The sequence below is a fragment of the Rhinolophus sinicus genome, chromosome 3 (genome assembly GCF_057876585.1).
Source record: "Rhinolophus sinicus isolate RSI-liver-muscle chromosome 3, RSI-T2T, whole genome shotgun sequence".
In the NCBI taxonomy this organism is placed as follows: domain Eukaryota; kingdom Metazoa; phylum Chordata; class Mammalia; order Chiroptera; family Rhinolophidae; genus Rhinolophus; species Rhinolophus sinicus.
Window position 1 is genome coordinate 135,427,275 of NC_142503.1, and position 16,065 is coordinate 135,443,339.

The following is a 16,065-nucleotide window of genomic DNA, read 5'->3' on the forward strand; positions in this document are numbered from 1 at the left end:
GGGCTGCTGAAAATGGGCCTGTGGGGCTCGTGCCCCAGGGCTGCTGCTGTGGGCTGCTGAGGAACAGGCTGCTGTGAGTTATGAGACTGCTGCTGGCTGCAGGTTGTAACCTGAGAATGTCCAGCTGTGTGCAGCAGGGAGCAACCCCTGGCTATGTCCCAGGAAGCCTGTGAAAAAAACATGTCTGCTCTGCCTTTGCCTCCGTGCATTTTCTTCCGGCTCCCCAAGGCACAGACATTGTACTCCCGGGACACCACCCACTTGGACATCGACGTAACATCTCCTTATATTGTTAATTCAGAAATTTTGAGATTGTAATCCATTAGTCCATAATCCTTAATCTACGAACTCCCTTAAGATTTTTGCCTACAGACTGTTAATCAATATTTATAAGAAATTTTGTCCTAGAGCAGCAGGGAAAGATTTTCTAAAGTAAACCCAAGGTTAGCAAAACAAAGCACTTCCTCTTCCCTTCTTGAGCATCTACTATGTATATAACACTAGATGGACTATGTGGTGATGACAAGAAAGGTTATTCCTTGCTTCATTTTACCAAGGAAGAAACTGAATCTTAAAAAAGGGTAAATAACGTGCCCCAAGGTCAAGCAGCTTAAAAGCCCAGAGCATCTGTCTCTAAGTCCTGTGACCTTCCACCACTATGCTGTGATACAAGGTGTTTAATAATTAAGTACCAAATTGGTAGCATATTACCAATATTATGACTTTAAAGTCAGTTAATGTAGTTCAGGTAGGCTTCCTGGAATAGCTGAAAAATGAATAGGGCCTTGATGAATCAGTAAGCTTGGTAAAGGGAGATTTTGTCAAAGAGTCAGCAAATATACAAACAAATTGGAAACCAACTACTGAACAACAAGGGAGAGAAACTCAGGAGGGAATAAGTGGAATTTTGTAGAAGGCCTGCAGGAGAAGAAATTGGAATCGGAATGACATGCTGGCCACGGCAGTGCAAATCAATTTGTAAACGATGGATGTCCCCGTTGGAAAGCTTCCAGGGCGACACAGCAGTGTGGACAGGAAGTATCCCCCACCCCTTGATGAGTAAGTCAGAGCCTTCCTGAGAAGGGTAATAGCTTCACTGCTCAGTGAGGCCTAGATGACAAAATGAAAGAAGGCGACAGAGCTAATATGATCATTGCATGATATATTAGAGCGTATAATCATATGGATATTTTTCACCCCAAAAGACAGGATCTCATCGCTTTACAGGATCAGTGAAGAACGAAGCACATCCCTGGCTACTGAGAAGCACCCAGAGCTGATGAACTTCTGACTTGTTGAGAGTAAGATGGTTTTGACACAGCTACAAGTTCATCTTCCGACCCACTAGAAGGTCTCTGCTAACAACAGGATTTCATAGGAATAGTGTAAAATATAATGATTAAGTACCCTAAACTCCAAGAATGCAACAATACGGCTATGTAAGTTAAAACTCAGGCTTCCCAGATTTAAGATGTCTAGGATAGGGAAAACCTGTCACATAAACATTAGCCAAAGGGGCACACAGAGTTTGAAAAAGTAAGTATCTTGAGGAAAAACCAAAAAGAGATGCTAACATTGCACATTTACAAACAAAGCCAGGCTTGGGGGGTTGAGGGGAAAGGGGTACTGGGGAGGGGGAGAGTCTCTGCCACAGAGTGGGCATAGGTGGGAACCCTATAAGCTCAGAACCGTTTAAATATGGAAGGCAATTTATTCTAACCTCTAAATTGATCACTTGTGTCTTAGATCCTCAGAATGGGAGGTTAAACGTTCAGAAAGCAAATACAAGGAACTAAGAACTATTAGATCTAACAATGAACACCTCAAAGAATGGGATAGTATTTTATTACGCTAAAATTTCTAGTACCAAACACAATGCCCAGCAAGTATTACAGATTTCATAAACACTTGATGGCTAAACAGAAGCATGATGTCCCTTGTAACATGCTGTGAACTAGGCTAGAGACAGAATGCAATAAGCCTTACACAGGGATAAAATGGATATCACTGAGGTGTGGTTATCTGAGGAAGGCAGGGGGCCCCTTCTTTCACTAAACTTCTCCACCCTCATGACAGGCTCAGATGTGACTATTAAAGGATCATTTCTCAATATTAGGCATCACCCTCTCTCCCAGGCAAATGGCCCTGGAAGCATCAAGTGCATGACATCTAACTGGCATCACTCTCTGAAGCATGAGTGGCATTAATAACCTGATTTGGAGATATCAAAAACAAGTGGGGCCAAAAAAAAATTTAAAAAGGAGCATGCTAACAAGAAACTGCCTGCTTAATTTGCCTTGAGCTCCAAATACAGAAGACTGTATCTTTTGTAATACACAGGTACCACCATATCATAAAGCAGTAGCAATGTTTGGATTCTCTGGCCCTATGCCGTCCCTCCCCTCCCTCTTACTCTTTCCTTTCTTTCAATCGCTCCTTAACCACAGCTCCAGGAGAGCCCATATGCACAGGTAGCTGCTTCTGGGTAAAAATAGGCTCGGCTGTGGTAGGTAACACTCCTGGCTCTAGGTATTTCTATTCACTTTCATTCAAGCTACATGCCATTTATTTGGCCCACCAAATATCAAAGCATATGACATAGCTACAATAACTAAAATGTTGTGGTACTAGCATAAGAGCAGACAGCAAAAAGTCAATAGATGGCTTAGAAACAGAAAGCAGTGTTTATTGAAATTTATATGTTGTAAATGTGATAACCCACATCAGTTTCGGTAATAAATATCACTGAACTATTTAGCTAACTATTTTGCTTTTAAATCTATTTAATTCCTAATCTATTTAAAAGGTAAGTCCAAAAATACAAACCAGAAAAAACTGAAGAAAATGGAGAGTAATTTTTATCAACTCCCTAGCTTTTTAAGCTTTAAGTTAAATAAGAAATTACAGAAAAAAAGTTAAATTTGACAACATAATACTTTGTTTTTACACCAAAAAACACCCTGAACAAATTAAAATAAAACAGATATCTAGTTGAGTTTTGGGGGATTTTTTTGTATCAGTACCTTTACATTTCTTTGGGTAAGCAGTGTTCCCTCTCAGCGTATTTGGGTCCACCTCCATTCCCCCAAAAATGGATGAGTGAGGAAAGTGTATAGCCAATCCTACATTCTGTATCCTTAGGCAGAATGACTGTTTCAGGAATGGGTACATGGCCATGTCCACCCAATGAGACTCAATTCAAGAGACTGTTTTAGAATGCCTGGGAAAGAAAATCCTCCTTCACTGGGGTGCTTAAGAGGGCTGAATCTCTGCATGGTCACCAATAGAAAAGATCTGCCTGAATTAAATCAAGCAGAGGAAATCCGAACAGAGAGATGAACAGGCTCTTGAGTTTGGATGATGCTATTAAGTCCCTGAACTCTGCTCTATGTAAAGGCAATTCTCTGAAGCCTTCAGTGAGCCAGTAAATTCCCATTTTTGTCCAGCTAACTCAAAGTGGCTTTCTGTCTCTTGTAACCAAAAAAGCATTAAAACTCAAAACTAGGGAGAAAAATATAATACACATAAGGGTGGTAATTTTCTGAATATTTAAATTACTCATAAAAATTTATAAGTATTTCAAGTACTGCTTGTGAGTCTAAGTCTGTATAAACAGTTTGCTGGTCCAAGGGGCTTCTCAGGTGTAATATGAAACTGGCCCCTGTACATGGAGGGCAAGGAGAGACAGAAGAAAGGGGCAGGCCACTCCAGATTAGTAGGTGGCAATTTTAATAATCAAGGGAACTTACATGGGAGGCTTGTCTTAGGTGTCCACAAGACAAACAGATCTCTGCACGGGCCCACCAGAACCTTAACTGTTATACAGAGGCTTTAACTGGGCTCAGTCATGTAGACCATCCAGATGGTCTAAACAGCACATCACTCTCTCGAGGCTACGTCCTTGAAAATGGTTCCCACTGTGGGAACATGGACAGAGCTTGCATTCCAAGGACAGCAGAAAGGGTGGGAAGCCTCAGATTGCCCAGGTCCAGCAATAGGGTCAGTCAGTGGTCACGCCCTTTCCATGACCTCCTCCAACAACCTTTTAAAGAACTATTGGACAATATATAAATACAAACACTTAAAGGCTCCAATATTTTGTTAAAATAATTCCACATTTAGGAATCTATCTTAAGGAATAATCGGAAATAGAAATAAAACATTATGTATGAAAAACTTCAATAATCATATCAATAAAAATGATAGTTACGAAATGTTTTAAAACCATAGTAAAATGTTTTTATTAAGTCCTTAAGTCAAAAAGACAATACACAAACTTGTGTTTAATGTGATTATGATTGAAAAATTTTGTAGGTGGAGAAAAATATGGCAGAAAATAAACCAATGTTCATAGTGACTATCACTGGGTGGTCGGGCAATATTCCTTTTCTTCCTACTACTTTTCTGAATTTTCCAAATTGCCTATTATAAGTATAATCTTGATCATCAAAGGGAATTTTTTTAAATTCTTTTTAATAGCTACTTGCCTCTTTGTCCCATTTTCTCAGAAGTATATGGATTCTTGGAGGGTGCTCTAATTGGCAGGGATTTCAGAGCTGATATAGATCAACATTTCCCCTAACACAACTATCACATCCACAGCATCTCTGACAGATAGTCATTCCTTCTCTGTTTGAAGTCCTGCAGTGAGAGTGGGAGGGTCAATACACAAAGCTCATTCATATTCAAGGGGGTTCATCACTAAGTGATAGAGAGTTCCTCCTTACAATGACTCAGCATCTTATGCTGAATTTATTTATGACTTGCCTCTTGGTAACTTCACATCATTAATCCTAGTTCTATTCTCTGGAGAATGAAAATCATGTTGTGAGAAGATCGTGGCTTTACCATCAGGTAGATCAAAGTTTGAATCTCTGCTATCCTGCTGTACTAGTATTATGATCTGGGGCAAGAACTCTGAGCTTTTGTTTCCTCATTGTAAAGTGGAGAAAGTGATACCCATCTCTCGGACAAGTAAAAGTGATCCTATGTGTAAAGCACCTAGCATAAGTACATCGAGCAATTACTGAATGTTAATTCTCTATTTTCTTATCCTGAGGGCTAGGCACATTGCCTAGAATACACTAAGAATCCAAAAATATTTATTAATGAATGAATGGTTTCTCAAACAGCTGTGAATCCACCTATGCAAACAATAATCTACTCATATTTCCCCATCACATCTTTCAGGATGCAATGAGAGAATTTGAGATGATTTATGGAATTTAGTATGCATTATATTTTAGCTTTACTCTGAATTACTACTCTAAAATTGGGAAAGAGATATGATTAGTCCAGCTAATATTCTTCTTAAACCCATGTTGCTCTCAGTGATCACCCTCCGTTCATAACTGCTCATAAACCATCTACTTAATAGTCAAGGTAATAATTATGCTTACAATGACATCAAAATTATTAGGCAATAGCTTTCAAAATGATTTTCCTTTTCTATTTCTTTCATTTGATTTTTGGACATTTTCTCTGAAATATCTCTGTGAACTTTCAGGAAATAAAGAGAAACAACAAGAAAAATAAGCACTAAGTGGTGACTAAAAGGTAATCAGAAATCATATTTGTTGGTTCTTTGCATCCTGGGGTATAATGTATCAGGGCCTGAAGATCTGAATTTATTTGAAATATATTGATACTCTCTGTCCATCTCCCCACCCCCACTCTCGTGATTTGATTGTCTTCATATTTTCAGGTCTACTCTTTTCAGGAGGGCAATCAGATACTCAAAGCCAACGGGAGCAGAACGTAACTTTTGTTTTCTCTGTTAACTGTTAATATCGAACCAGATGCCCTTGAAGTAGTCTCATCCCTCTGGATTCCTTTCAGGATTTTTGGCAAGTTTCTCCCTCTCTGAGCCAGTGAATTTCTCTAAATGGTTCATATTGATTTATGCCCATTCTTCTTTGGTTATCTGACTCTAATTTCATTCTTTTAGGACAGGAACAGCAATTGCGATTTTATTTTAAAGTCTCCTCCTTTTCTTTTGAAATATTAAAGCAGGACATTAAGTGGGAATTTTCCAGTTTCCCCAGAACTGTATTCAAGTTCAAAGCTGAAGACTAAAATATGCTAAGATTCCCATATTCTACTATATAGAATATCTCTATAAGGCTTACTAATCAGCATCAGTTTAGAGTAAGCCTTACTACCAACCATTAACAACTCTTCATGGGCAATGTAAGAAAGGAACTTAGAGGGCAGTGAGGAAAGTAGTTTTTTAAAGAGATACTATTCTATGAAGGAGAGGGAAAGTAGGTTATCTTGTTAACTAAAACCAAGAGAAGAGGGTTCAAAGGGAATCCATGTTAAGAATAGGAGTGACTACATGAAGGGAAGATGGGAAATTCATTTTCCAGTTGGTAATCTGTTTGACCATCACATCTGGGCTACCAGAGCCAAGGAAAAGAGACTTGGAAGGCATGGTGAGGCTGGGGAAAGAGGAAACCATTAAGCTATCTGCCCCATTATTTGACATGTCATGGATGAATGACTTTTGTAAGGCACAAGGAGACAAGTTGCTGAAATCCAGCAGTCTTCTCAGATTTCACCAAGAAAGCTGACCAGCAAGAAAAGGGATCTGTTTTGGGGTGGGCAACTTTTGCAGAGGCGAAGGTAGTGGAAAAGGTAAAGCCAAATTTCTCACATCAGGAACTATGGATAAGGAAGGGAAGGATTTTGGAGATGTTCAGAAGAACCCACATGAGAGGACCAGTAAATACACGCCTTCCAATCAGAAGGCATTAATGAACCAAACAAATGAGGACAACTAACCCAGCAGAGAACTTAATCTCACCGTAGGTAATAAAATAAGAAGGCAGTTGCCATTGTCCCTCTCCTTCTACATTGCCTGAACATGACCAAAAAACTCCTGGCCGGAAGATAGAGGAGGGAGAAGTCAATTCTTTGGAGAATGAAGGGAGGAAAAGAGCTTTGAATTTAATTTAAAATTAAAATTTTGAAACAATAATGCAAACTCTTCTATTAATTAAAAGTGACTAGAACATTGTGCAATCCAGCCAACGTATCACGAAGTTTCCTGTTGTTAATGGCATAAAATTGGGTACAATGAGGAAGAGCAGTAATTGGAAGCTTATCCCAAAATGAACTGAAACTCTTCAACAAATATATTTAGTTGTATCTTCCCATGCTTTCATCTTCTTTTAGAATAAGAGCAGCCAGGTTATCAGTATCTGATGTTCTCTCTCCCTTGTCTGGATTATATTATGGCCGTGCACTTAGGATCCTTACGCCTCTTGGTATCCCCTACAATCAAAATGACTCCAGAGGAAATTCTGAAGTAAGAGTCTTCAAAGGGTCTCTATTTCACCTTCGCAATGCAAGAACTCAGACATGCCAGGGGGCTTCTGCCTTGACTAGCTGGGACAGGACAATTGCAGGGCCATCATCAAGGAGCACTGACTGGAGGGGTAGGGTTGTGATTACATAAACATTCAAAGAGAGAAGGTTGGAATTCCTTGGCAGCATGAAATATGGAGGGAATTCACCCTGATGGGAGAATCAAGACGCCTGTTGCAATAGAGGGTCAGGGGGTGATTTTGTAAGTCACGATGGGCAACATCTCTTATAATATTGCCAACCCATTCCCACAATAACTTGCACCAAATTCCACTAGCAGGGGTGATAAAGGAAATCAAAGAGGTGGGGAAGTGAATTATTATATCAAAATAAATTAGGCAATCAATTGGCATACTAAGAAATTGAAAACTCAAGATCAGATTATTGTAAAAAACTGGTATAGCTGGTAGGAAGAGTTCTTCCCCACTTCACCAGAGTAACACTAACAACCCTGGAGGTTGACATTCATTTCAAGAGTTGTACCACCCTAAGGTGACGACAAATCCTGCAGCCTGCATGAAAGGTAGCGCGCCTCACCAAGGAAAGTCAGCCTAAAGAAGGGATGCCAGAGAGCAACAAGCACAAACGGCAACAAAACACATGTTCAATAAGAGGCTGTTAAAATGAGAATGTAGGCTGGAATCAGAGGACTTTTAGGGACATCAAAGAGAAGGTGAACTCCTCTGAAGACCCAGCCAAGTAAAGGGATTTCACAAATTACATAGATAGGGATTTGAAAAAAAGAATACTTTCATAATACTTTCCTTTATTATTTAGTAATCTTATCATTTTGGTTATATTGAACCCCCAGGGTAATTGTGACCTGAAAGATCTAATAAATTAAGGTATTAATGGTTAAAAACTCAGCATATGAATTTTAACTGGGTCTTTCAAAATCATAAGTAACAGGAATTTCAGGCACTACTACAGAAAAGGGGGCCTTTTGAGGATGGACTCCGAATTTATAAAATCCGTAATAATATTGGCAGCCTAGTATTATACACTAATATGCTATTCTACAAAGCTGATGATTTTGACCAGTGTTATCAAGGCAAATGTTTTGAGTTTTTCTTTTGTTTTACACTTACAGGTAACAAATTTGAGCTGATACAACACATGGCTTAAACCTTCTGTGACCAATGAATAAATGAAACAGTAGAGCCATAGCTACATGATGCTTATGGCATACTGTTTTGATTTTTTTTTTTTTTATCTGACATGAAATTTCCTATAGCCCACAAATAAAATTGGCAAGCTCTGTTTCAGAATATTCCAGCTGAATATTTCATACCCAACTATTTATAAGAAGCCCTAAGGAGATATTGGAAACCCTAAGTAATAACTTCTTCATTTTGAATGTTTTTACATTGCTTAGGAAAAAGAGAGAGAGAGACAGAGAGACAGAGAGAGAGGTGAATCTGCTGCTACAGGACTTATAGAAAATTGAAACTTAGTACATTCAATACTAAGCAATAGTTATTAATTGGGGATTCAAAAATACCTCTGATTTATAGTACTCTTTGAAAACTGAACAAGGAACTGGACTGAGGTGCCATATCTAGCATGACTAGACACAGTGCAACTGCAAAGCAAGTAACATGCACTTTCACCCCCAAATATCTGGGAAACAAGCAGACAAAATATCCAAGGGCTTGAAATTTAGCTGTGGAAAATTTACTGCAGCTAAGTAGAAAAGAAAACAGCTGATTCCATCGGAAGCAAGTAGATGGCAATGTAGTATGCAATTAAGAGCAGTGGCAAAGTAATTCACCATTACTATTTGTTTAATCCAATCACTCTAAGCAAAGGTAGCTACAAAGAGAGACCTATACTCTCTACTTCAGTATCTGGGGGAATTCAGGGATTTCCAGCACAAAGACCCATCAGTTGAAGGGCGATGTGACAAGAGAATACAGGGAGATTGGTTGGCTAATGGACAGGGAATAAATTCTCCCAGGACGCTCCCTGTTGAAACCATTGGAAATCAAGTTGTCCTTCAGATCATCTGTATTCCTGTTTCTTTTTTCCATTTTCAATTTATAATAACAATAACGACCTAGACATAGGACATTTCCTGGGCTTTAATGACTGTCTGAGGTTAATGGCCCTCAACTACACCTCAGGCCATCAACCCCTCCCAGCTGGTCATTAATCTCCAGGAAATATCCTGTTCCAGGGTCATTATTGTTTCAATATCAACTATACCTTAAAAGCTTTATGGATTCTGCAAATACAGATCTCTTGCCAATAGAGGTTAGGAAACCTGTTTAGAATTCTGAAATTATCTTGAGTTTGACCCCTCAGAGATGTTTTGTTCAAAATTAAAATTGGTTAAGAAAACATTCAACCTGATCTTTGTTTTATTTATACTTTCTCAGAAAAGAGGACTATTAAATAATACAAGGACCCAAACAAAAATCAATGAATATTAGAAGAAAAATATCAGCCTTAAAGGGAATCACCCTCTCTCCTGAACAGTAGCATAACAACCTTTGAGAACACTGTTTTTTGTAAAAACAGCTCCTTAAAATGATTTATGTGTTTAAGTGTTACCAGACTACACCCCACGCACAGAATTTTCAAAATACATTCTAATTCTAAAATCTCAGTTTTCACTTTCATAATACTATGTTTCCCCGAAAATAAGACCTAGCCGGACAATCAGCTCTAATGCGTCTTTTGGAGCAAAAATTAATATAAGACCTGGTCTTATTTTACTATAATATAAGACTGGGTCTTATATGATATGATATGGGGTCTTATATTTTACTATAATATAAGACCGGGTCTTATATTAATTTTTGCTCCAAAAGACGCATTAGAGCTGATTGTCTGGCTAGGTCTTATTTTCGGGGAAACACGGTAAATACCCCTATTTATACATTAATATTACTACAACAAGCATTCTCCCTACAACAGAATATTCCATATGAGGAGAGGCTGCTGAGACATGGGTGAAATACAACTTCTAGAAGTGGCAGCTACTTAAGATTCTGATTCAGCAGTAAAGAGGAGGTTGCCCATGAAACATTTGCGACCTAGAGAGCTGATACAGAAACAAAGGAGGAGAACAGGGCAGGTGTTTAGAACCAAGGAAACTCAACAAATGGTAATCGAGGCATGGCCCAGTAACAGGCAGACTATAGAAACACGGGGACTCAAGCAGGCAGGACCTCGGAGAGATGTGGGCGTACGGGATGGCCCGGCTTTGGGTCAGAGATCCATGCATAGAGGTTCGGACAAGAACAGAAACTAATTGCAGAATTAGCCAGAACTGCATTTTCAGGTAAACTTGTGACCTTAAAACCGAGGAATAAAATAGGTCACTGGTCACGGGAATGAGGCACGAGCCAAAAGGCCAGACCAGGAGCAGATTCAGAGAAAACAAGAAGGCAGGTTGACTGGATTCTACCGAGTTAAGATTCCCATGATCCATGAGGGAGTGATCCTAGATCCTTGCTCAGGGCTGAATCCAGGAGCGGTCCAGCCGTGGAGCAGAACCTCAAACAGGTCACACACAGCTATCCACTCCAATATGACATTTTCTTAAAAAAATAAAAAATAAATAAATAAATAAATAAACCCTTTCCTTTGAAATTGCACTTGAAGATTTTACTCTAGGTCACATAAATATGAAAACTACAAAGTATCAGGACACAAAGCGGGGTTTAGGAGAAAACAATAATCTCCCAGAATTTTCACATTAACTCTTCATTAGAGGGAAATGAACCATTTAACTCATATAAAATAAAATTATATGTTATTGTTTTCCTACTTGACCACCACTATAACATTTTCTGTAAGCACCGAAGTGGACATACAAATTGCTACTGGAATATTTTAACCGTGAAATCAGGAAAGCAGAAGACAAAAGATGCGTTTGCAACAGACCTTGCGATAAGGACCTGAGTGTAAATAGTTTATTTGTTAAACTTATTAGATGATTCTTAACCCCCTCACCTACTTGCAGCATTAAGGCTGAACCAAGATTGGAGAGAAGATTTCTTCAGAGGGCTGTGCTGTGAGTCTACACCCACAATAGGGAGCGTGCGAGTGCTACACCTCTCCAGCCTAGTGAGCTGTGAGTTCCAAAGGGAAGGATGAGAAAGCTGCTTCTCCCTTTCCTCATGTTAAGTGAGGTAGGCCCCAAACATGTTCATGCCCTAACGCCCAATGAATATGTTACTTCACGTGGCAAAAGGTTTTTGCAGATGTGATTAAGGATCTGAAAATGGAGAGATTATCCTGGGTTATTTAAACGGGCCAGAGGTAATTATGAGGGTGCTTATAAGAGGGAGGGAAGAGGGTCAGAAAAAAGGCAATGTGATGATGGAAGGACAGGTCAGAGAATCACAGATTTATAGATATCCCACTGCTAGCATTGAAAATGAAGGATGCGGCCATAAGCTCAACGCAGGTGGCCTCTAAGAAGCTGGAAAAGTCAAGGAAACAGATTTTATTTTTCAGTTTCATACTCATTTTCTCTTTTATTCTTAAAAGTTATTTCCACCTACCTGGATGGGCTACAAATGCCTTCTACATGCTCAAATCCATCCTCTCCCCAGCCCGTCTCCCCTCTCCTCTGGTGCTGTTAAAGACATCAACACGCTCCCAAACCATGGAGCACAGTCTGGGAATATCTGATTCAAGCACCCCTGCAAGTCCTGTGGCTCATTTCTTTGCAATGTTTCATAAATTTTGTTTCTCCATCTCATCACCAGCACCCCAAGTCAGGCCCTTGGAACCTCTCTCCCAGACAACTGTAAATGCACCTAACTGGCCTCTTTATCCTAGCACATCAGCTCTCAATCCATGACCAGGTAAGGTGCCACAGTACTCCCCTGCTCCCACTGCCAGTGGCCTCAGCGTGCTTATCCCTGGGAGTCGCCTTCATCTTGACTCCCAGAACAAGATGGAAAACAGATTCTTTCCTAGAGCCTCCAAAAGGAATTCAGGTCTGCCAACACCTTGATTTACCCAGTGAGAACCATGTCAGACTTCCAACCTCTGGAACTGTATGGTAATAAATCTGTGTTGTGTTAATCCCCAAAGTTTGTGGTAACTTCTTATAGCAGCAATAGGAAATGAATACAACAAAAGAAGCGTTTTAGGGAGCCCACCAGGAGATCTTACTATAAGCCCTCCAGCAAAGGAAATTCTGGAAACCATTGTCCAACTCTCATCTAGAACATCTAAGGACATGATACAGGTTAGCTAACTGCTTTGACAGCAGAGTAAACAAGTGGGAATTGGTCTCTGTTCCAGAGCCTGTTTAGACAAAGAGTATATGAGTGTGTCCTGCCTACATAGGATTATCTGAGGTCTTATCCATGAAAGCCATGTGCAGAGCCAGCTTCATGGACATGGGACTTGGACAGTCACACAGGAACCTGCTTGCAGAAGGAACCTGTGCTTGATTTAATGTTCTGCTGTCATTGGCTTGACATTTTTAATACTTTTTGAGCAAGGGGTCCTATGTTTCCCTTTTGCACTGAGTTCAGCAAATTATGTAGCCAGTCCTGGCTACAGGGGAGGGCCAGAGACCAGCAGAGAGAAGCTGACAGAATGATGAAAGCTTTAATGGCCGAGGAAAAAGCAAGTGAACAGCTGGAGTAGACATGCAGCTGCCCAGGTCAGAGCTAGAGATTATAGGTACATCATGATAGTGATTGGGAAACCTCCACAAATTTTGTAAGAACATCCCTAAGAGACAGAATCAGGTCTAAATAGCAACCAGGCCCTAGGGTACACGGTGTCAGTGCACAACAGTACGTGGCAAGTAAGACCTTCTTCCCTTCCTCTCCTAGTACCTAGTATGTGTCTGAAGGTGTGGCCAGCTGGTGAGGAGGAAGAATACATAGATGTGCTCCACATGGAAAGAGACGTCAACTAAGACCATTCCCAGCTGCAGCCTTTCCACCCCGCAGTAGGCCTCAGCTGTCAGAGAACAGAGACCTCAACTCTACTCCAAGTTTAGAGTTTTGACTATGGCATGGTACCGGATCCTTTGATTACTGAACTGGAACATTGTTTCGTGACTGAAAGCATCCGGAACATATCAATGGGATTGCCAAATTTCCATGTGGGGGAAGAATTAGCCCGAATGAAAACAATTTATGAACTACAGTAGTTCAAGGCAATGGTTACATAGGTCAAGGTGGAGGAGTTAGGGATGAAAAGTCTTTCACACAAGTTTAGTGGACATTGTTCACCATAAAGATTTAATGTTGCCTTTATAAACGAAACAGAGAGTAATTAATATAAAGGGAAAAACAATTCCAATATAAGATTTCCAATAGGAAAACAATACGTGACAAAAATTTGAACCACTATTCCAAATGGAAACAAGGTCATCTATCTCCCCTGAACGTCTGATTGGAATGCACAGTATGAATCAGTACTGGGGGCTTCTTGCTTCCATCCACCCGTCACCGGCCCAGAATTATCTTTCTCAAATACAATGACCATGTCACTCTTCTACCTAAAAAGTCTGATGCTTCTTAGAGTCGCTTCAAGGTGAAACCCAAAGTCTTGAGCACAAGTATGCGGTGTTCCTCAGCTGATCCAGCTGTCCTCTCCCCATCGAGTCACCTGTGCTCTGAGAGCCCTGATTCCTCCATTTCGGTTGCTCACACACCACTCTCACAGTCACGTTCCCCCATAATTGTCTGCTCCATATTTTTCTATAAACCAAGTACTGATTTTACTCAAATTTATTCTCATTCAAAGCAATCTCTTTAAATCAAGTTTTAATGTACTACTGGTAGTTCTACTGAATATTTAACTATTGCTATTAAAATTCATTTTTAAAATTTAAAATGCTACCTCTGGTTCCCACCTAACACCATCTGTTATACCATCAATTGTTCATGTAACACACATTGAGACTTGCTACTCCAGACAGAAATGACTGAATTTTTTACCCCTGAGCATACTGTGCCTTTGAACCTACTGTGACCTCCTCTTAGTACATCCTTTTCCATTTTCTGTAAAGTTACTCTCCTTACAGAGGACTCAGTTCAACCCAAAAGACACCTCCCCTTTGAAGCTTCCTTAAATCATAAAGTGATATGGTCCCCTCTGTATTCCTAAGCACTTTCTACCTGCCTACACTATAACATTTGTCACATGGTAGTGCCTTATGAAACTTAGTACTCTAATCATCTTTGGGTCATTTCATTACCTAGATCAATAACTACTGGGTGCTCATAAAACTGTTCGTTAAATGAATGAAGAATGATGGAATATAGTCATGAGCCGTATAACATTTGGGTCGATGGACTGTATATACGATGGTGGTCCCATAATATTATAATGGAGCTGAAAAACTCCTATCACTTAGCAATGTCATAGCCATCATAATATCATAGCACAGTGCCTACTCACGTGTCTGTGGTGATGCTGGTATAAGCAAACCTACTGCCCTGCCAGTTGTATAAAAGTACAGAACATCCAATTACAGTAGTAGGCTATACCATCTGGGCTTGTGTGAGACCTTATCACTATGATAGTCTCACAATGACAAAACTGTCTGTCATGCATTTCTCAGACCATATCCCAGTCATTAAGTGGTATATGACTGTATATAGCCAAAGTTAAACCAATCGTAAGGCATTTATAGTATGGATATTTTAGCATAATATTACTTCTGTTAAATAAAACACATCCCAAAATCTCAATCCATGCAAGACTTCTCTATAATTATCAATGAGACTAATAGGCAAATTTAAAGTACTATTTTTCCTGTAGGCCACAAAAGAACACAAAAGAATTGAGAAAGAAGTCTAAAACTACACCAAATTTCAGTGTAAATTTTTATGAATGTTTGTTGGCAGAGACTATACTCACCCTTTCTGGGAATTCTCCATTTAATGATCAGTCTGATTGCAAATTTTAAAAATTAAGTCTAAAAAAGCAAATTGAAAATAAAGCAAAGGGTGATTAAAGCATCAGTTACTTTGGAAGAAATGATCTCATTAAAAACAAAAATTACGTCACTAAGATGTGAGGTACACTGTCTGTAATACCAGCTTCATGTTACAGTTGAGGAAATTCTCTCTTCCTATTGCACTTTCCCAGGTTAACAAAAGAATAAATCAGAAAATGTTGAGGTATGTGGTCTCAGGTATAGGAAGGAGATTTTTTTCAATCTTTTTTTTAAATCCCAGCAAGACATTAAATCTCTCTTGTCTTTATCTTCCTCATCTGTGAAATAAAAAGCAGCTGACTGATATACTAGTAGACATGCAAAACAGAAAAATTCTTAAGTGCATATTTTGGTTATACCTAAAAAATATAATGACTGCACAAATATATTCTCTGAAGTGCTTTTATTTGGGAGGAGGCTGAGAGAACAACCTGAATGTTCCTAAGTTTGGTCACAGTTAAATATTTGTTGAATACCTCATGTAAAGTGAGTTGTGTCCCCCAAAATTCATGTTGAAGTCCTCATCTCCAGCACCTCAGACGGTGACTGTATTTGGAGCTAAGGTCTTTAAGGTGGTAATTCATTTTAAATGAGGTCAATAGAGTGGACCCTAAGCCTATCCTTACAAGAAGAGGAGATTAGGACACAGACACACACAGAGGGATGACCACGTGAGGACACAGCAAGAACGTAGCCATCTGTAAGCCAAGGGAAGAGGTCTCAGGAGAAACAACCTGCTGACACTTTGATCAGGACTCAGCCTCTAGAAC

General features: G+C 39.6%; 1 protein-coding gene and 1 long non-coding RNA gene across 2 annotated transcripts in view; one reads left to right on the forward strand and one right to left on the reverse strand.

Annotated features, from left to right (window-relative positions):
• The window catches only part of LOC141570601 (uncharacterized), a 680,999-nt gene that overhangs the window by 632,597 nt on the left and 32,337 nt on the right, over positions 1–16,065 (reverse strand). The gene's annotated exons all lie outside the window — the stretch shown is intronic.
• TMCO5A (transmembrane and coiled-coil domains 5A) overlaps positions 1–16,065 on the forward strand; it is a 35,441-nt gene that overhangs the window by 2,556 nt on the left and 16,820 nt on the right. The window contains exons 2-3 of the mRNA XM_088796398.1: positions 528–531; positions 5,811–5,846. Of these exons, the coding sequence (XP_088652524.1) occupies positions 528–531; positions 5,811–5,846 (40 nt within the window). The remainder of the gene's footprint in view (positions 1–527; positions 532–5,810; positions 5,847–16,065) is intronic.